The 25,823-nt window shown below is 37.5% G+C and overlaps 1 protein-coding gene across 3 annotated transcripts in view; it reads right to left on the reverse strand.

The window, feature by feature from the left end:
- Positions 1-277: 277 nt before the first annotated feature.
- Positions 278-25,823, reverse strand: part of SLC38A4 (solute carrier family 38 member 4) — an 84,115-nt gene continuing 58,569 nt past the window's right edge. For all 3 annotated transcript variants that reach the window (XM_038577439.1, XM_038577440.1, XM_038577438.1), the window contains 14 exons: positions 25,300-25,390; positions 24,683-24,798; positions 21,811-21,884; positions 21,232-21,324; positions 17,390-17,471; positions 17,039-17,121; positions 16,880-16,938; positions 15,711-15,986; positions 15,521-15,600; positions 13,850-13,950; positions 11,783-11,907; positions 6,250-6,394; positions 4,596-4,693; positions 278-3,199 (listed from right to left, as the gene is read on the reverse strand). In XM_038577439.1, the coding sequence (XP_038433367.1) occupies positions 3,098-3,199; positions 4,596-4,693; positions 6,250-6,394; positions 11,783-11,907; positions 13,850-13,950; positions 15,521-15,600; positions 15,711-15,986; positions 16,880-16,938; positions 17,039-17,121; positions 17,390-17,471; positions 21,232-21,324; positions 21,811-21,884; positions 24,683-24,798; positions 25,300-25,390 (1,525 nt within the window). In that variant the 3' untranslated portion in view covers positions 278-3,097. The remainder of the gene's footprint in view (positions 3,200-4,595; positions 4,694-6,249; positions 6,395-11,782; positions 11,908-13,849; positions 13,951-15,520; positions 15,601-15,710; positions 15,987-16,879; positions 16,939-17,038; positions 17,122-17,389; positions 17,472-21,231; positions 21,325-21,810; positions 21,885-24,682; positions 24,799-25,299; positions 25,391-25,823) is intronic.

Consider the following 25,823-nt stretch of genomic DNA (forward strand, 5'->3'; position numbering starts at 1 on the left):
TTCTCCCTAATTAGCCATAAAGAACACATTTTCCCACATCCATTCTAGGAGGTATATATGTGATGATATAAATGAAAATGACTTAGATTAGCTGTGTATTTTGCCAAAATAAGATGGCAACTATTTTTTTTGACAGCTATAAATGTTAGTTACGTGTCAAGAGTAACAATGAAAATGGAACATATACCAATAGACAAAAGACAATATTTAGACTTAAAATGTTTTTCACATGCAAATAATTTATAGCCTTCAAGAATAGAAAGAAATTCAAATCATAATCATTTGAAAAGTTCATTTATTATATACCAATATACACTTTCTGTAATAAAAAAAGCCTCCCAGTACATTGAACCATCTTATAAATGAAATAAGAAAATAAAATTTTCATCTGTTCATAAATGGGGTTAAATTAACCAGTACAAGATACGATATGTAAGTCTGCCCTGCAGTCTATATGAGCTCTAATCCTGAAAATGGCCATGAGAAAAAAAATGGTGCTTCATTATTTGGCACTGTAGTATTGCTCTTGAATATCTGTATAATTACAGAGGTTGATATTTTCAAGTTAGTTATTTCAAAGGTGTAAAACATTCAAAATATATACAGATTTTATGCTTTCCCAATTTTTAAAATTAATCTTTGATATTTACATTTAAATACATTCAGATTAAACTTTTTTTTTAAACACATAGAAGGTGCCTTTTTCCACTTTCTATTTTGGTACACTCTTTAGGTGAATGTAAATGGAAACGTATCTTGAAGATGCTATCTGGCAAATATTTTCCAATAATAATGACTCAAAAGTTATGATAGTTTCTAGTAATGCTCAATTTCCATAACAAAGTGCACCATTTGACAGTATTATACCTCCAGAAAACACTACATAAAACAAATGTGTATTTTCTTAAGGCACATTTTAAAGCAACTATTGAAATACGATTTAATATTATACTTAAATGATAGTTGTATTTCATACTTGGCTTTATACTAAAATATAAAAATATGCAATAAATGTTCTTGCTACTGATTTGGGGGTAAAAAAAGGTGGCACATTCCAGAAATTCTGGGCAGTGAGTGCTGGTTTTTAAATCCATTTCATGTAAGCGTGTTGTAGAAGTGAGCAAGAATAATAGTTTGCTTCTCTCTGTAGTGTTAGCACTTCCGGTTTTGTGGAGAACCATTTAACATAGTGTTAAATGGCAAATGAATGTCAGCATACTCCCGTGCAAGCCAAAATGAACTAAATCCTATCTTAGACATGCTAAGTTAAAAGAATAACCTCAGTATTGATAATTATTTGCAAATAAGGAACTTATTTTCTTGTAGATGATTGTGTTATCATTGTAAACATTGAAGAGCATTACTGAACTATATATAACTTAGGTTTCAAATTTAAAATATTCCTAATAGACAGATCCATACAAATGGATTTTTGAGCCCATCAACTTAATTCCCTGCCCCACCCTCAATAATATAAACGTTTTGACTGTGAAGAGAGAAAACTACACATGTAAAAAATAAAAATCAAATGTACCATACGTTAAAATTCTGATGACTACAGAATAAGATTATATACATAAACATATAAGCAATCACAGTTTCCTGCACTGAATGTTTATCAAATAAAAATGTATCAAACAATACTGGGTAATGTAGCTCCACACGAATCGTGGTCTATCTAAAAATTCTGAATGACAATGGAAGACGAGAGGGAGAGCATTGTTCAATGACAAAAGCATGACAAGAGGACTAGGAATAATATTGAAAAGCAGATGCTTCCAGAACAGGCAGTTTAGCAATAAGCATTATTTTTGTTGTTGCTCTATAATTTAAATAAAGCCCCTCTCTCTGTTTAGTAAGATGTTTTAACGTTTATCAAAAAAAAATATTGAACGAAGAAGGCATTCATTCAATGTCACAAACAGAATGGGCAAAACATTCCTTTACTGTTGACACTAAGGTGTTCTAGCCTGGTGTCTGTTCATTCATGTATGTACCTTACAGGGACAGTTCATAAGACATGCAGGCATACCCCGGAGATCGCAGGTACGGTTCCAGACCACCACAATAAAGCAGACATTACAATAAAGCAAGTCAAATAGATTTTTTTTTTTGGTTTCCCGGTGCATATACAAGTTATGGCTACACCATAGTCTACTAAGTGTGTAATACTATTATGTCTAAAAAAATGTACATACCTTAATTGAAATACTTTATTGCTAAAAAATGCTAACCATATCTGAGCTTTCAGCAAGTCTTAATCACTGATCACAGATCACCATAACAAATATAATAATGAAAAAGTCCAAAGTCCTGTGAGAATTACCAAAATGTGACACAGAGACACAAAGGGCAGACGTTGTGGGAAAAAATGGTGCTTAAGGCAAGGTGGCTGCAAACCAATTTGTAGAAAAACAAAAACAAAAACAAAACTTCAGTATCTGCTGAGCACAATAAAGCAAAGCGCAATAAAACGAGGTATGCCTGTGTTTAGTAAGCTGTTTTAACATTTACCAAAAATCTATTGAAGGAAGAAGTCACTATTTCCACGTCACAAACAAAATGGGCAAAATATTCCTTTACTGTTGAGAATAAGATGTTCTAGCCTGCCGTCTGATTATTCATGGACAGTTCAGAAGACCTGCCTTTTGCCTCTGTTATTAAATAAACCCAGAGAATTTGGTGCTGGATTGGGGGAACGCATTAAGCAGTGATAGCTTTGCCACCAGGGCATTTTTGTTTGATGTTCTCAGAATACAAGTATTTGGTACTTTGACGAGGGGAGGAAGGGTATTATCTGATGACCATTACATGCAGCTACCCTTATTCTGCTTGTACAACAGCAAAAATACATCCTCTCACACTGCTCTAGGAAAACCTGGGTAGAAATGCGCACCACAGATTTTAAACATATAAACAGCCATTCTTGACAAAAATGATGCCTTTCCTCTTCTGCAGGTGCCTGGTGATGTTACTATAAACATCTTTGGAATCTTCCTGTTATTTCCTATGAATAACATTCCAATCAATAGAACTCAAACGTCTCTTGCAGCATGATTTGCAACCATTTCCAATAGAAAAAGTATTTTTCCTTGGGTTAGTGATGCTTGGAATTTGGGGGATTGTAAATCCAGTCAATTATAATGAGAGCCATGCTTCCAATCATGAAGATGATTCCAACCACAAGGAAAATTAAAGCCTGTAAGTCAGAGAGAACTTGTTAGGGGACACAGAAACCATGTTTAGCACGGTTTGCTCTTATAAGTTGTTTACTTATAACAACTGGGCAGCGATCTGATTAGCATATTGAATTGTATTATGCTTTTAGCTCAGATGTCTGTTCCTAGCAGTTCAGTGAATTTAGAACCCAAGAAATGGTTGATTTGATACATTGAAATAATGGAATATCCTGTAATCCTGTAAAAATCAAGTGACAGAAAAGATCTAATGATATTGAGTGTACTCGCAATGTTTTAGGCGAAAAAGGACCGGTCCTAAAAGGGCATATCATAGTATATTTAATAGGATTAAATTTTATAAAGCAAACAAATAAGAACAAGAGCCTAATCTATGTTGTACATTTCTTTTAAAAAGCGTGTGTGTGTGTGTGTGTGTGTGTGTACACACACTAGAAGAGGCCTTATATATTACCACTTAGCCCAACCTCCTCATTCTATTTATGAGGGAGCAACAACAGCTAAAAAATTTTTTTTCACTAGAAAGGATCTAGGAGAGAATTGTACTCATTTTTATGTCTGGTCAAACTCAGAATGGGTCACAAACAGGACTAGTAATCTGCCAAGGTCACACTGCTGTGAAAGTCCAAGCAAGATGGACCAAAGAGGGTAGGAATTCGGGGGTGAGATGATGGGAGGAGCTTTTGATACCAAGTTCCTGAAGTCCCTGAACAGCCTTGAGGGGTGAATGACTCTCCAGAAAAATTCAGTGTAACTCGGCAAGAGGCATTGTTTTTAAGCATTAAGTGTCAGACTTTATTAAAAAGTCATTGATAATATTTAATTATCAGAAAAACAATTATTTCTGGCATATGTTTCCATAGAATCATTTTGGAAAATAACTATGCTCTAGTTTAATCAGATTATATTTTGTATCTAGAGAGGTCAACTGGAAAAGGAGTGGTTCTGTCCTGGATCTCCGTCCACACCAGGGTATTATGGAGGGGGAAACAAAGCAGCATCTTTTCTTTTGGCCTTACACACCTAACGGATATGACTAAAGTGTTTAAATTATTTCTTAACACTGCTAGGGAGCCTAATACCTTCCCACAAAATTTCCCGTAGACAGTGCTATGGTCTTGGTGGTGGAAACTGGTATACATGCATGCCTGCGGAAAACTCCATTAGTGTTGGGCAAATAGAAAGAACTCAACACGAGATCTTTGACAATATGGAAGGAAGAAATCCAGGAATCCTCACCGTACCCGAAATCCACCCCTGTTTCTCTCCATTACAGTTCCAGCTCATCTCTGATGTTTGGTTCTTGTTCATCAATTTTTTGAATCACATGTATTTTCTGCTTTACTGTAAGTAGCCGAAGAGCAACTTATAATGGGGGGAATTGCAAACCTTACTTACCCCAACCTTCTGTGGTGACCTGAAAGGTTCTTTCTTGACAAGTTTAAGATAAAACACTGCTGGAAGAATGAAGATCAGCATAGTGGCAGAAGAAGCCCCTGAGGAGAGAAGCACAGGTCAATGTCTTATTCAGCAAGGCAGAGACTCAAGGTCTTGCACTTTAAAGAACCAAATCCAGGGCACCTGGGTGGCTCAGTGGTTGAGCATCTGCCTTTGACTCAGGTCATGATTCTGGAGTCCCTGGGATCGAGTTCCGGGTCAGGCTCTCTACAGGGAGGCTGCTTCTCTCTCTGTCTATGTCTCTGCCTTTCTCTCTGAATCTCTCATAAATAAGTAAATAAAATCTTAAAAAAACAAAAAGAAACTAAATCTATCATTCCTCTAATCTTTGCACTAAAAACTAATATATATTCACTCATCTTTGTTGCTTATGCAAAGATGATATGTTTATGAGAAAATTAAAATATCCCTAACATCACAGTTGTATAGCACGTGCACATAGCACACAATAAATAACAAAAAGGCAGCCTATTAACAATTCATAGGAAATTGAAAATATAACACCCATTAAGGAAGCTGAACTCATCACACACCCTTCTTATCCACTTTAAACTTTCCAAGTTGCTTACACCTAATCTTTAAAAAATTTTATAGTATATTTAATATTTGAGTAATCCCTCAAATCAGGAGATGAATACTAAATTATTAGGCTACACAGTCAGGAGGATATGCTTTATGAGACCAATCTCCTTCACCTCCAAAGGTGGCCGTCAATGCTCAGCAGATCCTGACAGACTTGAGGAAGCATCCTGAGGGTAAAATCTATCTTCCTCACTTTTTGATTCAGATTTAAGACCTAAATCTAAGTCACAGATCTATTCCAAGTCACTGATATTCTCCAATTTTGAAAGTTCATGTTATGCCAGTTTGCTTTGGGGAAGACCTAGATTAGTACCTATTTTTGCTAATTGGAATCTGAGGAGGATTTTTGCCTTTCAAAAAAAAAAAAAGGGCAACAAGTGAAAATAGCATTCAGAATTTGCTGCACAGTAAGCATGAATAGAGGGGAGCCCACCCTGAGCTGTGAGACTGAGTCACCAGATTCTTTGCCTGGGAGCTGCCCTCCAACTCAGCAGTAAGCTGTCATAGCTTTTGAACGATGTCTGAATATCTGTGTTTTATCTCCATGTATTTTCTGCATTTGTTACCAATACGTATCCTAAGGTATCAGGAAAGCCCAAGGAGTTTATTTTTTTATGTCTGGGATGCTCAAATATTTTCCCATATAAATGGATGGTAAATTGCTTTGGTTTATGCCTTTTAGGCTTACAAAAGGTCTCATAGGAATGTTCGACTTTTGGATGGGGGATGGTGGAGAAGCTGTAGATGACTTCTGTGGGCTCAATTTCCTCATCTGTCAGAAAAGGCAGCTGGACTAGATGACCTCTAAGGTTTTTTTCTGATCCTATGAATAACTTCCCGAGTCACCCGCAAGGGAGGGGAGGTGGCCAGCTGGAGTCCTGTTGGGCTAATAAGAATCCCATGAGCCTAAGATGGACCAGGGATCCCTGCCCTCCCATCCACCAGCTCCCTGTCTGCCATTTAAGGAGGTATCAGCTTGAGTTGACTAAATAAAAGCTTTTCTCAAACTTACCTATGAATCCAAAGATGTATTTTATAGTTGGCACAAGGATGACCAGAACATTATTGAGTGCAAGAAGTATGGCTGCAATTAAGAAATGTCTTATCCAACTGAAGGGTCTTTTGGGAAATAAGAGTGTGGTCACTGATGTACGAATCTGCAACAAGAAAGTTCAAAGTTGATTTTAACTACAATTTCAGATATCCTTGTCACTCTAAAGCATCTTCTGTGTTTTTTCCTTTTCCTCTCAGAAAATATCTCGGCGCTGATTTAGCTTTCAAACTTTCAGTACCGTGGCAAAAAATGCAGAACATTTACCATCTTACCCATTTTTAAGGGTACACGTTGGTTATTAAGTACATTAATATTATTGTGCACCCTTGATTCTGACATTTGTTTGAGAGGGTATTTTCCTTGTGCTCACCTCAGCTTTCAGATTTTTTTCTTCAAAATTGTCTCAGAAAGATATAAAATAACAGATAAGACACAGAATTCAGGGTAAAATCCTTGTTGATTCCTAAACACATCTTTTAGACTGGATTAAGTATTAAGGGCAAGCATTGCGTTGATTTATATACTGCTCATGAACAGAATTTTTACAAATCTGTTTTTTTTTTTAAACTTGGCATTCATTGTATTTAGCATTTTTGCCACATAATGTTTTTTTAAAAGATGGTATTCTTGGTATTTACTCCTCTCTTTTTTTTTTTCCCTTTTCCCTCCCCCCTTCCCAATTCTAGATTATAAATGTACAAGAAGCAAAGAGTAGGACCTAATAGTTTTAACATTCTTTAAAGTTTCCATTCGGTGTCTTGCACGCAGCAGGCACTCAATAAATGTTGAATCAAACTGAACGGAACAAACCCCTTCCCTCCCTTCAGGAGCCTTATAGACTTCAGCCCTATTTCAGCAGCTACAATAAGTAGGTGAAGAGTCAAGAGAGGCTCCATCTGTAGCAGCCTTTCAAGTTACTGTGCTGTAACCGGATCAAAAGATCCTTGTGGGCAGAGGGAATGCCCTGCATGTTTGAACAGCTTAACAAAGTAGAAAATACTCTTATCTTTGGAATCTTTTAGAGGATACTTTTTGACTTAGTGGAATTAGTCTCTTGGCTTTTCAATAAGTGAGCACTTTAGGTAGGCTAGGACTTCACATTCTTAGAAATGCCGGGATTGATTTTTCACTTAAAATTTTACTTCTGAAGACTCTGGTGGAGAGATGGGAACTCATTTAAGACAGAAAATGTAAAATACAGTTAGAAACACATGTAGGAACGACAAAAACTTCGAGCCGGATTGCTTACAGTGTCTAATGTGACATTCCTTTCATACCACTCCCCCCGAAATTAAAGCCATCTGTTTAGGTTTCAAAAGCAATTTCATTTCCAGAATGGCAAACCAGATAGTCTCTGGAAATGGTTTAAGGGTGACTTTGTAAAGGATTTTAAAAATTGGATTAGTGAAAATTACGAAACTCGCTCTGAAAAGTAGGCTTGAAGGAAGCAAATGGTTTGATTACATTTCCCCCAGCTGCCCATACATTCTACATAATGATCCACAGTTCGTGCTTCCTCAGTATCGTCCAAACTGGTCTTATTAGGCTCAAATATGAGCTTTCTCTGGCACATCCACATGGCTTAAGGATCTATTTGTCTGAAAGTGCTAAATTTATAGAGCGAACAAGTAGGATGCAGGTTATTAACAGGCAGAGGTGATACGTATGGGATTTTGCCTTTTGTTAAAATAATACTCCTTTATTCAATAGGTTGAGTTAGAGGTAAACCTATTCGTACAGGGTCCCTGAGAGTGAATGCAGTTTGCTAAGGTCTCATGGCTCCCAGAAAGACCGAGGTTTGGCCTGATGATGTAAGAGTACAGAAGGTTTACAGGAATCGAGGTCAGAACGAGTGGTGAAAACTTGCTCCTCACAGCAAATAAAGAATAGCAAAATCCCAAACCGAACTGAAGGCATACGGAATTGCCAGTGCATTCCTAGGAAGGATAAGAGGGCCCACAGGGAGATAGCAGGCTGCTGCTGGTGGGAGGCGGTGGTGGAAAGGAGTAGAAGAAAACTGCTGGTCATTCTATGTTAAAATGCCACCTTGGGAGGTGAGCCTGGATCAATAGGTCCTCAGCAGTTCTGTTTACCCTATGTCACCCTGTTACCCACAAAGCACTGCCTCCTGTTCCACTTATCTAAGTGCCTTTTCTCTACTGACACAAACTGATAAGAACCTGGAAATGTGGGTCAGATGCTGTGCATGGAGGGGGGGAGGAAGTCCATAGCAACAGCCATGGCCTCTGACCCAGTATGATTCTGGAAAGGTCCTGGGCAGCTCTAGAAAAAAACATCTGTTATTTCCAGAGAGAGTGTTTGGAATAGGAATCTGTTGGGGGGTTGGGGAGGGGGCTATGTTCTACTCTGGGGACCCAATGAGGGGCAGAGTAGAAAGTGGGAACTTTAGGTCTGAACTCTTAAAAAAAAAATCAATCCTATTGTTTAGAAGTGAATCACAGCTTCACTTTCTAAGATTGCTTAGGACAAGAGTGTTGGAAATATCTGCGGATCACTGGAGGATCGCTACTCTATTCCAGTCCATGGCAACATCTGCCATATTTCTATGTCTATATCTAAGAGGGGGTCTGAAGGCAGCATAAATGTAAAGAATGATTTCACTATCAGAAGATAAAATAGAAGCAGCTAGAGAATCTGAGATGTGATCTTTGGTTTTTTTTTTAAGATGTGGCAAATGGAATGTGAGTCTGTGTTCTTGATAAACTCATCAGGATTATCTGGTTTTCTGTTTTTCATGGTGATGTGTGAACTTTACTGCATAAAGGGAAGTACAAGCTGAAAATGGTATTAATAGTCTTTGGGAAGGAGGTACAGCACCGTAATGGACAGCCCTGCCCGTACCACCCCACCCCAACGATGGAAACAGAAATGTTGGGATACGAGTGAAAAAGTAATTCACTTCATTTATTCATTTGTTCGATAATCATTTTTGCACTCAATATGTGTCTTTTATTAAGAAGGGAAACACTGACCTAACTGGAGAAAATAAAGAAAATAAATGGAATCATCAAAGAAAAATCCATCCAACCACCCAAGAACAGCAACACCCTTGTCGTCTCTTCTTGGACTTCTAAGAAAAAGAGACACTTGACATTTGTTGAAAGAAGTAGAATATAAAATTATTCCTAAACTTGAGAGGTTTTAATCCTAATAGATTAGGTTTTATTTTTATTTTTTTTATTATTGGTATGTGGGGATGTCAAAGCAAAGTAAATAAACTTCTTATTGGTCAAGAGTTTCTTAATTCAAAGAAACCACCGGGAGAACCCTGCTGTGTGTGACTCAGTGTTGGGCATGTTGAAAATGTGGCTGTAAATCATAAGGAACAAACACGCCACTAACAACTTCTCTCACCTTAGGGGGAAAGTGTTTGAAGGCAGCCTTGTGGTTTTGACTGGGGCAAGGAGGCTTTTTTCTCCTCCATGTTCACTTTTATGTCCTCCATCATACCCATGGCGGCTTGGTTCATTTAGCCCAGATCCTCACCCAAACTGAAGTTCATGGCAAATGTTCAAGGGGAACAGCCTGTGCTTTTGCCAGAAAAGGCAGTTTGTCCTCCTAAGAATAGGCAAGATTCATTCGGAGACCATTTCTCTTGGCAACCATTGTTGATCTCCTGAGCCAGTCACCATGCACATCCCTAACCTCCAGGACTTTTAATCCAGGGGACAAGGTGGACCCTTACATAGTTCATCTCAATGTAACATTGTAAGGTCAAAGACAGAATTATGTGCAAATGTTTCATAAATGCTAATGTTGGGTGAAAAAACTGTTAAGGATAACAAACAGTTTTTCTGAAATTTGGTTCTCATAGTCAGTTTTGATACTAAGGGCCATCAAATGGGAGATGTTTCCTGATAGTCAGAGTTATACCAGTGTCTTAATTGTCATGAGAGAAAGAACTTCTTTTTTTTTAATTTATTGTTTTATTTTATTTTATTTTTTTTAGAGAAAGAACTTCTATGGGGAGATCTAGGTTTTAAATGTTGAAGTGAAATTACCATCAGTAAATGAAAGGCTAACTTCCACTTCCCATTATCTTGACCCCAGCCATCCGTGTCCTGCTGTGAGCACTGCATGAGTCAACTGTGACTGACTAACTACAAGACCAAGGCCAAGTCCATTAATCTGAGATCACAACATGAAAGCGCTATATTTAGGGTTTATGAATAAAACAATACAGAAGCACGTAACAGATTTCTTTTATAAATTACTTTGATTCAATAATGATGTGAGTGCATATTGTGCGCCAAAAATTAATGAGTGATATCTTTACACAGAAAAAAAGGGCTTTCAACATTCTTTCCTCAGAGACACTGTTTGCTTGGAAATTTTACCCTCTGGTACACTTTCTGTCTACAGCTGTCTTGTGCCTTGTACCCATGATGGAGCTGATTTTAGGCTAAAGCTGTGTGCATGTCATTTGAAATACTTGGAGACATATGAGAGGCAAGATATTATTTAAGAGTAAAATATTAGCCCTCCTGGTAATAAGGATCCGATTTCATGCACTCATGAAAAAGGAATGTGTCAAAAAATATTTTGGCACACAAGCTGCATTTAAAGTGACCACAGTGTCATTATAGGAGTAGTCCTCACATGCTGGGCCCTGTATGGAACATTCTGTACAGGATGGTGCTGGTTACCATGTCGCTTATTTTTCCCCCTAAAATGAATGAGTAAATTCAGTGTTTATGAAAGGAGAAGAGTTGGCAGGAGAAGGTAGACCTGTGTTTATCCATAGGTGGTGGTTTTAACTCACGCGGCCCAAATCTCTTCAACCAGCCCTGCTCTGTGATCTCAGAACAAGTGACGCCAAAGGCAAATGCCAGGAAGGGGAGATCCCAGTATGAGTCTGGTAGAGCGTATATCAGTTTTAGGGATCGTAAAAAAGATATATGATGGATAATATAACTGTTTTTCAAGAAATTTAGCTCTAGCATGTAATTTCCTTAAGAGGATTCCCCTTCTCATTGGTCTTCAAGGAATCAGATTAAGTGACTTTCGAGTGTCACTGCAACTCAACAAACCAAAGGTGGGGGGAATTAAATACCTTCAAAACTGGTGAAAATGCAATGAATTGAAAAGTAATGTAGTTTTGCTTTCATGTTTCAGTAGCTCTGTGAAATCCTACTCATTTCTACAAACCCACAAGATAGAAACCCAGGATCCACTTTTCGAATTTGAGCTTAACAATGAATTTTCATCTCAATAAAGCTGGAAAATATAGAAATATACTTTGTGACTTTTTGCCCCCTATATTTTAAAAGTGTTTAACATCTAAAAGTATTTGTTGTAGCTACATATTAAATTATCCATTTTAAATGGCTCCACAGTGCTATACAAAAATAACATCTTCACGTACTGCAATTGCAAAGTCACATTATAATTAAATCCACATCAAATCAGAACATATGTACTAATTTAAGAGGTTAAGCAGGATTATTTCATCAAAACTTCAGGTACTTACTGGAAACAGGACAATGGGCACTGTTAATGTCACTGCCACAAGGACCGCCAGGCGTACCATGAGGAGAGGGGTGTCAAATGTGTATACTTTGCTGTAAGCATGCAGTAATTCATCTTCAACTTCTCCTACAAAGAGGAAAAAGAGACTGGGTTCACTTGCTATTGTCAAGTCAATAACAACAGCAACATTTTAGAAAAGGAACATAGTACAATGGGATAAAAAAATAAAAACCCAGGTGTGGGAATCTAGACATCTGTTTTAATCCTGTCTCTGAGCTTAATAGTTAGTTGTGTGACCTCTCTTCAAATGAACAAAGGAACCCTGAAGCTTATAAAGTTGCAGAAACTAGAATAAAATTATGAAGGTGACTCTAGCTCATTTGCTTCGTGAGAAGTCCATCCCAGCTATTTGGAAGCCTCACAAAAGAAGTGACAGGCTGAGGTGCTCTGGTTGAAGGGGATGAAAGGCCCAAGCCCCACCAGCCTGTACCTCACATCCTGCCAACCCCCTTCCATTCCCACCTGCCAAGTGAGTCTTGACCTAGCTTCTCTGAACCTCGTATAGAAACCTTAGGACAAATGAACTCTAACATTTTTTCAAGTTCAACAATTATGACTCTATCATGACACTGATACACATACTTCTGGGGATATTTTTAAAAAGAGTTTTTATTTATTCGTTTGATAGAGAAAGACAAAGGGAGCAAAAGCAGGGGGAGAGGGAGAGGGAGAAGCAGACTCCCTGCTGAGCTGGTAGCCCAATGTGGGGCTTGATTCTAAGACCTGGATCATGACATGAGCCAAAGGCAAACCCTTAACCATCTGAGCCACCCAAATGCCCCTTTTGGGATTTTTTTTCAAACTTTTGTTTGACTTATGAAACCTATTAGAGTCGGCATAAGTAACATGTAAAGATGAATTAGCATGATTTTTACAGGGTCTCCCAATGACTATTGATCTAAGATTAAGATGCCACCCACCTAGAAATCTTATTCATTCAGAATTCTAGACACAGATGACATGGAGATGCTTATAGAACCAGATGTAGTTTGATTTTTTTTTCTTTTTACTCCCCTCCAGAGCAGACAAAGGGGGGTAAAAATACCTTCACTGGTACTGATCTGACTTTTATAATTCACAATCCAACAAAGTTTAATGCCCAATCTAAAGTGAGTGTTGGTTAATAGCCAAGTATTAGCCAAACAGAGAAAAACCCAAGTAAATGGTGACTCCTCCCCAGTCTTTTCCTCCACAATTTGTCATGCAATCAATTAAATTTACTGCATCAGGGGAAAAAAAAAAACTAAACTAAAAAGTTAGAGAGCATTATATGAAAGATCTATCTATGTTGCTAACATCAATTAGCAGCAACAGGTCAATGTTAGAGTCCCTGAAATATATCTATAGGGCCATGCTTCATGAAAGGCAGTAACAATCCTATTTCTTGTGAGTATCCATTAAGATGCCACAGAGAAATTGTCTTAGGCATAATCTAAAGTGTCCATAGTCACCTTCCTTTGTTTTTGCTAGTACATTCCCAGATTGAAAGGCATTCTGCATTGTCTTCTTTTCCAGGAAACCATTCACTGTCACAGAATAGAATGGGATAAGCCATAAAAATCGCCTAGTGCTCCAAGCCCCCCGATTCCACTGGACTGTCAACAAAAGCAGGTTCCAACTCCAAGACTTTGTACTTTTCCTACCACTTGCTTGGTAGCTAGTTATTCTATCAAGAGTTTCACAGTACACGATTGGACTCATTGTCATTGCTTCTAGCTTGAGATGGCCTAGGGAGTCAAGTGAAAGAAATATAATCTATCCTTTAGGGAAAATAATAGGCTGATTTTTATAAATATGCGTGAATTCACAAATTGTTGTAACTTGTTAGCCAGTCTAGTTTAGGTTCCATTTCCATAGATCACAGTGACAAGACTAAAATAGCATGTTAATTGATTATATTATAGATCATGCTGCTTATAGAGGGCAATTAAAAGAATTATACCTACTTGGGTTAATGATCAGTCCTACTAGGATTTGCACAAAGAAAATGACCGACAGAGTGACCTACCATAGAAGGTTAGGTAACCAAAGAGGGCAGCAAGCAGGTACATGATGAGCATCCCCGTGATGGAAATATTTGACACTGTTTGCATCTTCCTCCGGGACCGACTGAAAAGAAAACACCAAGCTTTATGTCTTTTTTTTTTTTTTTAACTTGTGAAAGCATCACTTTTTATAATTAAATTAAAAAAAATAGTGAAAGAATGTATGCCTGTGTTGCTATTATAAACTCATATTTCTGGTACAGAAACATAGCTTATTTAGATTTGTATGAGAGAGCTGTGGAGGATTTGTTTCCATTTTTCCTTTTTTTTTTTTTATGTATTTATTTGAGAGAGAGAGAAAGAACACAAGCTGAGGAAGGAGCAGAGGGAGTGGGCAAGAGAGAATCTCAAGCAGAGTCCCATGCTGAGTGTAGAGCCTGATGCAGGGGTCAATCTCATGACCCTGAGATCATGACCTGAGCTAAAATCAAGAGTTGGATGCTTAACCAACTAAGGCACTCAGGCACCCCATTTCCATATTTCTTAAACACTATTCCTTCAGTCTTAGAGACAATCATTTTCCTAGAAGACTAGTTTATTTTGTGTTCATAAATATACTTGTCTACTGATATTCAAGAATGTAATTAAGATAAAGATCAAACTGACTCTCACTGTAGAAAGCTTTCATATTTCATAGTAAGATGGGTTTACTGAGGATACAAACCTACTAGAATCAGCAAAACAGCTTTCATGAGTCCAGACTACCAGGAAGCCTGGACAGCTTCTGGAAACCATTCTGGAGGGCACCCAGATGCTTAAAGTCAATTATCAGGCCCCAGAAATGGCTGCTATCACTTCTTGATCTTTGGCTAAAACCAAGCATAGAGTAACTGCTACATGTGATTTTCCAAGTAAACCAAAGACATCAAAATAATTGAAAGTATTCCAAAAATTTCTTATAAGGTAAATCAGAATTTATGAAGCAAGTTACCACTATTTATGGATAATAAAGAGTGGGGTCATTGATTTCTGGGCTAAATAAATTGGGAATTATTATAGGACACCCTTCTCTAAATGTAAAGGGAAAAACTGTGGTAATGGGCTCAGGCGTACTTCATACCTAAGTAAGATGTCAACAGCCTCAAAGGGAAAAGACTTAATGAATCATAGAATTTCAGCTAAAAGAAACAAGATTGTCTAGCCAGTGTTTCCATTGTACAGATAAGACAATGAAGGCCAGATTTTGGCACATCCCCGTGGTGAATGTCTTCTAGACAAGGTTAGGGACTGACCACAAGTGACATCAATGGCTTAGCAAGGCCACCTTAACCATAATTTTTAGTCTTCATGGGTGTGGTCATTTCCTGTTGAGGTGACATCATTCCCAGCGAAATTCAAATTCAAATTCCTCATGCCAGCCAAAATTCTTCTAGCCATTGGCTCTTCTTCCTCCTGCCCGAAACCCCTCTTGTGGACCATTAGGATGGAGAACTAGGAGTGAAGGAAGCAGATAAGGTAGTGCAATGAAGGGGGTGACTCACACTTTTTGGTTAAAGTACATTACTGATGAGTGATATGTACCACAAACGTCCAATGAAGAGAAAACCATTAACCGTGCTTCTGTATAAAGCACCTTTGAACACATGAGCATATTTGCAAAACAAATTAAAATGCTAAGATGATGGTTGCCTTACTCTTTAAGTTCACTGTAGATGGGTAGGACCTCGGGGTGGCACACAAAAGCAAATGCTAGGATAGGGATTGCGTAGGCCGTCTGAAAAACAAAGGTAACAACACCTGTGTAGCATCTGACACAGATGACAATCACAAACCATCTCAACTTATAAAATAAAGATTCAGCTATATATTAGGCTCATCACTCACCCGGGAGTTGAATACAAAGTATTTGGGTTGGCACTTGTCGTCACTGTGGGCTTCATACTCTACTCCACTGCCATGAAGAGAGCCCTTGGCCTGGTTCTCATCTAGCCCTGCAGGATTCTGGTGGGTGTAATCCATCATGAAGTTCACACCACTACTCTCAGAGTTGTTAGGTAACATTACCATGTGCACTGGAAGGGTATTGTTGAATGTCAGATTTCCAACATTGTGATCCAGAACGGGCAGAGGGCAGGGTATTTGGAATTTCTTGTAAATCACCTAGGCCCAGTCATAAAAAAAAAAAAATAAAAAAAAAGAAAGAAAGAAAGAAAGAAAGAAAGAAATCATCAGCCTTTTAAGGAAAACAATGAAACAAAAATCCATATATGTGATTTATGTGTTAGAGGTGAGGGGCCTCTGCTGAGGATTCCTTTAGACTAAGGGAAAATGGACTAGCCTCTGCTCTAAGGAAAGACTTGGAACAATGGTTGCTCCTGAGAGTCAACAGAGCAGTATTTTGCATGAACCCATCCTAAGCATCGTTCATATTCTTCTGAGAAAGATGATCATTTCCTTACATGTCATATCTTTTAGTTTTTCAAACTAATATAATGTGGGTTATCAAAAATTCTCCTCTCTTCTTTTGCCTTTTTGGGGAAATGCTGTATATGTTTTGGCATCCATGATATTACAAAAAAGAAAACTCCCTTTTGGTAGAGAGTGGGGGCTGTGGGGAGAAGGATTTCTCCTTTAATTCCACTGGGGTCACTCTCTTTTCATGGGTGGAATGTGCAGGAGAAAATGGCAGATTGATGTAGATATGGATAATTCTATAGCCTACTCATTTCTCTTCTGGGACTCTTCACTTCCTCCTCCACCTTTCTAAATGTTAAGTCGTTGTGACATTACTGCTTGAAGGATTCCTTTTGTCCAAATATACATCCAGTGTGCTCAGAACATGCTATTAGCTATGGCCTTGACATTCTAACTCAACTATTTTTAAACTCATGACTGTCCTTTCCTCATTCCAAATTAGAATATAAGAAAATGGCTTGTGATGCAAGAAATATTTCATGCTAGTGAAGTGCTTGAATAAAAATGAGGACACTAATTCAGGGACTAAGTGTCTCGTGCTCACCAACCTACAGGGATTGTGTCAATAAATCACTTACCACACTGACAAAAAACACCATGCAGGTAAGAGAAAATCCACTGGTATAACCAAGGTAACCTAAAAGTTAGCAGAGAAATTCTGGAAGGTGAATACGGTATCTACAATTAGCTTACCTTTTAGAATATGAAATTAAAATAAAAATTAAAAATGACTTTACCTAAATTTTTAAGGAGAGAAAGTGGAAGAATGATTCCAAGAGACACAAATATGACGAGGTAGTTGCCATTGAGGTACCATTCTCTGAAGGAGAAAGAGTGGCAAGGATATTAGGGTGTGCCTGGGTGGCTTAGTCGGTTAAGTGTAAGACATTTGATTCATGATCTCAGGGTTGTGAGACCAAGCCCTGCTTTGGGCTCCACAGTGGGTGTGGAACCTGCTTTAGATTCTCTCCCTTTCCCTCTGCTGTGCACACCCCACCCCTCATTCTCAAAAAAAAAAAAAAAATCAGGATCAGAAAAGACCAAGTAGAATGAGTTAACAGATGTTACAGAGAGGACATAAGACATACCCAGTATTTTCTTCAAGTCCCATGAATGCTCTGATTACTTCAGGTAGTTCATATTTAATGATAAAGAGGTAGCTCGACATTGCTAAAATGGAAAACGTGATAGCTTAGTGGTGTAAATAGCACTAAAGTCACAGGCAAGTTGTGAGAAGTCCCGGCATTTGGGACATTCAGTCTTCTGGTAAGATGAGCATCTAATCCCCCAAACGGAAAGAAAAGCCACCAGTGTATTTTGTACTGCTTCCAAGTTCTTTTCAAAAATAGATATTTGGCCCTCTTGCACATGGACCTCTGCTAACAGTAATGCTGATTCTGTTTTTAATCCAGCTCTGAGGTTTTCAGTGAAGTTGCTCTTTCAAAGTTCCCCCCTAATTAGTTATAAGTCATCATGGCCTGTACTGAGCGCCTGTTTTAGGATCCATCACTTGGGCAGAGGCCTGGCAACAAAAGGCTTGGGCCAGAGGAGAGGCCGGAACTGCAGGCCAGTGCCCTGTAGACTGTGTGCCACTCTGGCTTCCCCAGGAGGGCGCTAGTCTAGTCCTCTGTGTTTACCCTCCCTGAGGGGCATGCAAAGCCTCAGAGCACTGATCATCTAAACTGGAGGCTGAGTAGGTTGATAAAAGAATGTGAGAGATGCCATCTTCTCCCACCTTGGTCAGTGAATTTGTTTTCTCTATATCCCAGTCTCCCTTTGACCAGATAAGAAATTATACAACATGGCAAAAGTTCTTGAGCATCCACATAAGTGATATATGTGTGATCATGTACTCTTCTGAAAAATCTGCTGATATAATCTATAAAACCCTCTCCCTGGGAAAATGTGTATGTATGCATATTCATAACATATAATGAATGTTGCCTGAAGTTGTAGGGATTTATGCAACACCTCTTTCCCAAGTTTATCCATGCTGCGAAGTATAATGCAAATTTGACACATGGTCCAGTGAGTTAAAAATAAAATTCATTTTATTAATTTAAATTAAAAATACAACTGACAAGTTTTGTATTGCAATGTTTAAGTGCGTGCTATATGCGTCTAGTGAATTTTTGCTCATAGGCATGGAAAGCAGCTAAGTTGCAAATTGTACTATTAATAGTTTCGAAGTATTTCTTTAACCTCCAACAATAGTAATAAGAGTGATGACAATTCCCTAGATTGTTTAGTCGTGCAGACTAGTCCATTTGATCAGCTGAAAAGCCACGTAAAACAGCAAGATGTAGGTTATTTTCATTCCACAGCTGAGGATATAAAGGTTTGAAAGCTTACATGACATGTCCAAGATCTCACAGATTGAAAACAACAGACCACATCCAAAATATAAGGCCAGTGTTTCCTCTCTATTGTGAAGTGAAATGATTTTTACAATACCTGATGTGTCTTCTGTAAATATTATTTGGTTAATCTTTACAAAGACCTTGGCTAAAGCTAAATCTTACAGAGCGCAAACAGAGGAGATATTTCTGATTAACTGGCTCAGTGAGGTACCATTCAATTTTAGAGCTATTAATTGCTGACTTTCAGTGATGTCACCACTGTTAATGTGTTTGGTCTTCGAAAATTTAGAATGATCCGGGCCTGTCTGGGTAATGTCAACATTATTCTGCTAATGTTGAAACATCTGTGGTAAATGTTAATTTTTCAGGGGATTGAGAAAATTAAACGTTCTAAATGTGGAGTTGCTAAATACAGAAATACAAGTGATTTCTCTTAGGCTAATATAGCTACTAATCACATAGAATAACCAAAGTGAGAACAGTTTTAGGAATGGTATATGAAATTTTGTTTTATTCCCTTACAGCCGTATTTCCTTCATGTGTGTGCATCTTGACTGAGAGACCATATTATAGTTCACTCCATTTTTTAGAAGCATAATGGAAGCTGCACTGTGAGCAACAGACGGTGCTGTTGCCCTTCAGCTCACTGGGTCTAGGGCTAACTCTGTGTATGTCCAGTTATTTCAGGTACCCAAACAAATAAATTAGATCAGCTATGAGGTGATCCTATTAAATGCCTGACATTTTTAAGTCTTGAAAAGACTGAAGATTTGAACCAAATGTAAAGCAGTCTATTTGATGGGGGATGGAGAGCTTATAAGCTTGTGGCCCCAAACCAGTAAAATGTATGAAGCAATCCTGTATTACTGCCAAATTCTACGCGGGCCTATAGTCTTAATATATACAAACGTGGAAATAAATTAATAAAATCCAGGCATATCTTAATGATTTGTATTTATCTGCTTACCAACCAACCATTAGCAGGAACAGGTATGGTTGGATAAGGTTATTAAAAGAATTGCCGCATTCCAGCAATCCTAGATAGCTCCAGTGATTTTATTTAAGAAGGGTTACCTCTTTGCAAGATCTCTGTATAAATTTATTTATTGCAGCAATTGTTAGTAATAGTGAAAAACTGGAAACACTCCAACATCAATAGGGATTCAGTAAACCCATTATGGTACATTTGTACAACGGAAAATCCAAAAGCTATTTAAAAGAATAATATGCAAATTCATTCAAGGCATATTGTCAAAAAAAAAAAAAGGAAGCTGCAAATCGGTATTATAAAATGATCCAATTTTATCAGTAACAATATACTTATTAAATTTTGCATAGAGGAAAACCTTGGAGTAGTTATTTCTAATGGTGACTTACATAAACATTTCTTTATAATATATGTATTTATGTAATGCTTTAGGTTTTCACAATTAGCATATATTTGCCTTATAATTATAAAAATGTCCATTTAAAAAATAATCAGTAGGGCTCTAGAGACATTGAATCCGAGAACTGGGGTGGAAAGGATGTACTGAACCCTTATTATGTGCCATATGTTATCTGATTTCATCTTTACAATGACCTTGTGAAATGGAATATTTCATTTTCAATAGATGGAAAAAATAGACTTAGAGGAGTTAAGTCACAGACAGTGAAAGAAACACTCAAATTTAGGTGCATCAGATTCCAAAAGTCTATTCTCTACTTAAGGGTTTGAAAAAATTTTTTTTAATTTAAATTCAATTAGCCAACATATAGTACATTACACCCACAATTTCTGGCCGAAGAAACTGGATGCTGCTTGTTCATTGAGAGAAGAAAGAAGAGAAGAGTAGAATGACAAGTTTGGGGACTGGAGAGGAGGAGATGAAGTAAACACCCCTGTGTGATGATAGATTCCAGGCCAGGCAAGAGGACATAGGCAGTAGGACACAGAAATTGTGGATGTGGATGCCTTCTGAGGGTCAAAGACTCCATTAGGACCAGTGAAGCTGATGGGGAAACATATCACCTGAAACACTATTAAACATGTGAATTTATAGGTTCTATTCTGAAAATTATATTTAGTAGGAATCCTAAAAATTTATAGAAACAAGGAATTTGTGGTTTTATTATCAGACTTGTGGTGCCTACCTAGCTTCTTAGGAGATACTCCAGTGGGCTGGCTCTATATAGGCTGTCTCAAGGATCCCCCATATTTGGCTCTGCCTTTCACATACTTTATTTTCAGGTTTATGAAATAAACTCAGTCATACATATGAAACATCAACTGTTCTGTCAATGACAGGAATAAGCACTAACGCCTTAATTTTTTTACATTTAAATTAAAGCCATAGTAGCATTTGAAATAAAAAAAGCTTTTATTCTATATTTTACTTAGTATTTTCTTAGATGTTGTTATTTTCAAAGAAGGACAGCAAATCTACTTAAGAATCCTTATTTTTAAAATTTCTGAATACAAACCAGCTGTTTTTCTGCATGTAAAGTGCTTGTTCATTACTGTAAGAGTTTTCTGATTTATTGAGCATTTTTTAGAAAGTTTAAGTAGTAGTAAAACTATATGCCCTTACCTCCAATGTTCTGCATCGTAATGGAAACAAAAGCTCCGATTTTCCCGGGCCATCCAAATGCCTTTTCCCCTAGTTTTTCATAAATTAAAGACCCTATAATAAAAAATAAAAAACAAAAAAAACAAATAAAACAAAACAAAAAACGCTTTAAAAGGATTGTTTTAATGACTAAAATATTTCTATAATTGTACACTGGAGTCTCAAATATGTACATAAACACCACATAGGAATCATAAACCCCAAAGATGCAATCTCAAAAGCCAATACAAAATATGTTAAATGTTCTCCAGACAAGAAGCAATGGCTTCATTCATCTTCGCTCTGCACAGCAAGTCAGAACTGTTATTTCTGTCATCCATCAAGAGTCCTTTTTCCTATTTGGCTTGAATCTGAGCCAGTTGCCTTTCACTTCTCTTAGATGCCCAAATTACTAAAAACATTGAGAGGCCATGTCATTGGGGTCAGAAGAAAATGAAATGTGAAATTGACTAAAATCCTCCTCTAGTTATAGACCTATAGACTGAACTATACTTCAACAAGAATCAAGATAGAACATTTTGGACTTAGGGTGTAGCATACCTCCTTCCTTGGCGGTCTTTAATAAAAGGTGAACTGAGTAGAGTGATAATATTGCTACAGCAAGCAGCATGATTCTGGGAAGGGAATAGAGAGTAGAAAATAAATTTCTATAATAAATAAGGCATATTCATGTTAGAAGTCATAATAAATTATTGCATTGGTCCTTTCAATCATTAACTTTCTAAAAGTATGTGGATTTTTGGGAAGCTGAGAAATTCTTTTCTGAACCCCACACACACCCTTTACTGTCACAGAACTGGAATTTGCTATATTTTATGTGCTGAAACATACCACCGGAAGTTCTTAATGTTCTTTTTTTTTTTTTTTTTTTTTAAATGTTACCCACTAGTAGAATCTGGTCCATAACTTAGATGTTAAATGTATAACAAAATTAGCAAGTACTGTATCTACTTATTCAGCATATGGCTATATGTCCATCATATTTATGTGCTATTCTCAGCAACATTTATAATCGCAAGACTATTTGACAGCTTGGCTAAGCCTTAAGGTAAAATCTAGAAATAGAGAAGCCAAAGCATGAAGAGTCTAACTGTATTACTACTGATCCTGCACATTAAATGACAAGATACTTTGTGAGCCAGAGGGTCAGGTAGTTGCCTGTATACTAGAGAGAAGAGAGAAGGGAAGTGTAGGGTACAGTAAAATGACTTTTTTGGTATGTGTTCAGAAAGAATCATTTCTGGCATGTCCTCAGGCATGTACAGATTCTTTATGTATATATAGTGATTGGTGTTTCTCCAAACAAAAGAATTGGAAAGCAAAATTAAGAGTGTAGATAAAAGCATCTCTATAATGAATAAAGGAACAATACTAAACTTCATTTGAAATCTAAAAAAACCCCAAAAACAAAAAACACTTATTCTTTATTTTACACCCTCAGAACACATTAAGCATTTTCCCCACAATTGATCTAATTCTTTGGTAATTCCTGATGAAGTCAATGTTGCAAATGTACATTTGGGCCACAAGTTCCAAATGTTTATATATACTCTAGCTATTTTGTGCTCTTGTATTTCTACAAAATACATTTATCAAAACTGTCTAACTAATGACTTACTCATATATGTTTCCATACGCCTCATGAACTTACCTGTTTTTAAAGATGTAATTCAGATTACATAATTTTGTTTCCTGGAAAAATAATGAGCCTCCCCTGTATTCTAACCACATACTTGCTTTGGGCGAAATACTAAAAGTAAAACCAATGAAATCCTGTGTCATTCACTGTGAATTAAGGGAAATGGCCGAATTCAGTCTTGCTCCTTGGATACACAGAGCACGCCCTGTGATGTCTAACAGTTTAATTGCTCTGGACAGTTTAATCCCTTAAATGTTTAGGCCTGAAATGAGGCCCTCGGTTTTAAAAGTGGAATATTTTCCTCCCATGAAAATAATCTTGTGGCCCTAGGATGGGGGTAAGAGCCTCTTACTTCTATTCATCAGTGATCGATGGTATTACCCTAATTGTAATGGTTTGTATAATTAATAAGGAGAAGACAGTCTGTCTTAGTGCATATTACAAAAGTACACAACTGTGTGTATGAATATATCCCTAAGCCATTAAGAATCAAAGAATGAAAAAACTACCTTATTTCAAACATGACCTAAAAAAGTGGTTGATATAAAAATCCATTCTGCTAAAAAATATTATACCTACAACAGATCAGAGCACTAACACGATATAAATATTTATAGTCCTGCCTGATTCTTATCCCTCAAATAGCTGTGTGATTATCTAATCATAAATGATGTTCAAAACATAAATAGCATATATTTATAACATAAGCATTGCATTCTTAGACAGTTATTTAATGCACCAGCATTGCATTAGGGATGGCAATCTGCATTCACACTGATGCCTGACTAATATTAGACTGTATTCCTGTGAAGAATTCCACTACTGCCAACTGTGTCTTGGAAAATACCAGGCTGTACATAATGCACACAAACATCTGTGGCTGTCTGTCATAGACGATGACATCTACCCTCCAGGTCAGCTATGGGATGCTGCTGCCCTTAGGCAACATTTGACCAAGTACCTAGGTTTAGGAATAAACATTGGCCACTCTGCAAATATTTCTGTGCCAAGCACTATACTAGGTCTTGGGGATACAGACATACAGTGAGTCAAAACAGACATGGGCTCAGTCCTCTGGAGATTACAGTCTAGCAAGGGAGATGCATACTAACCAAACTGGACAACTACCCTAAAATATTAGAATTGTGGGGAGTGTCTAATGAGGTGTTTGTGCCAGTCATGGAGGTCAGCGAAGGCATAACTTAGGTGATGATAAGCTTGCTATGAGGAGTTAACTAACTAGATGAAGAAGAAAGGAAAAAGAATTCTAGGACCACGTGTAAAGGCTCTGTGATGAGCAGGGAATAAGGCACCTTCTGTGATGGAGAGAAGGCCAGTGTGCCCATTGTATCAAGCATCTAGAGGGTGTAGGGGATGGGGCCCAAGATGGAACCAGAGCACACAGGACTCTGTATGCTTGACTTGGGATGGGATCCTTTTCCTCACAGTGTGATACAGTTGGATCTGCTTCTGGGAAAGATCTTTTTACGGTGAATCACCCTGTAAAATGATTTCTGTGAACTGGTAGGGCTGCTCCAGTACTTTGGGTGGTTGACCACATATCCTTTCTGCCATTTGGTGGGGACAGTTGGTTGAACAAGCACCAGGATTAGTCTACTGATTAGTCCTCGGATTGCTGTCTATAAGCCAGAGAATATGCTAATACTTTCTCAGATCATTCTTGTTCACAAAGATCAAACTTGAGATTGTTAATAGAGATGGTTAATTGAAAGAACACCAGGTGTGCATGGGCGTTGAAGCAGATATGCTTACATAAAAAGTATGATCCCCGTGTTGGCCATGGCATAGGACAGGCCCAAGATTCCACTGCCCATGATGGCATTACTCAGGTTGAATGAAGACATTCCAAAGGAGGTGGTTCCAGGGTGCTTAAAGAAAAAAAAGGGCACATTTTAAGCAAATATTTGCCAAAGGATGAACCTTTTCCAAATTATTCTTATTCTACTATTATCTTTACTGGAGGAGGTTACAGCTCAAAATCAAAGAATAAGATAAAATCACAACGAATAAAAGCTGTTAGTTCAATAAAAGTATATAATTTTCAAAGGAATGCTTGGTTTCAGCAAGGGGTCTCAGGAAAAAAATAGAAAAGACAGGTTGAATAACGTAAAGAAGGGAAAGCATGTCTGATTGCAGATTACATTTGGGTTAGAATGATTTCTCCAAAAAACAAATGAATTTCATAAATGATTTATGTAGCCATATGGCGAACAGGAAAAACAAGTCCTTATTCCAGTAAGGGCCTGAATAAACAGAGAATGTGCTGATCAAGGCTTGGAAAATTTCAGTCACATTGTTTTCCCACAGAGACTAGGTAGATCAAGCACCCTCAAGTCCTGTTTACTACCCGAAAGCAGAGATTCACTTACATGTTCATCATCATAATCTGCCAGCTTCTTTTCCCCTAAAAATCCATTTGTCAGGAATTTCTGACTTTCAGCATCTTCATTAGTAAATTGACTGGATGCACATACAAAAAAGAAAATAAAGCAAAAACATCGAAGTAAATGCTCTGAATTATATTTATGTTTCAGGTGATCCACGTAACCGAATCAAGGAGGAAAATCAAGGCATTTGAAACTGTTTTTTTTTTCCTTTCTTCTCTTCCTTCACACCAGTGCTCCTTCCAGACCAACAATTGAGCTCCATTTATGAATATCCTTTGGGAAGGAGAAAAAAAGTTGTGAAGGAAGAAAACATTTTTTTAAGCCACATTTCTTCTTTCCCTCATGAACTATGCAAAAACGAGAATAATTACAGCTAATTCTGTTTTCATCTTGGGCCCTCCAAAAGAAAAGGTACAAAGTGGCGATTGAGGTTTCTCAATACTACTGCACCATGATCAGATGATTGTATTAATCAATAAATACTAAGTGCCTAGGCATGTGATCCC

Source organism: Canis lupus, chromosome 27, assembly GCF_011100685.1.
Source record: "Canis lupus familiaris isolate Mischka breed German Shepherd chromosome 27, alternate assembly UU_Cfam_GSD_1.0, whole genome shotgun sequence".
Classification (NCBI taxonomy): Eukaryota; Metazoa; Chordata; class Mammalia; order Carnivora; family Canidae; genus Canis; species Canis lupus.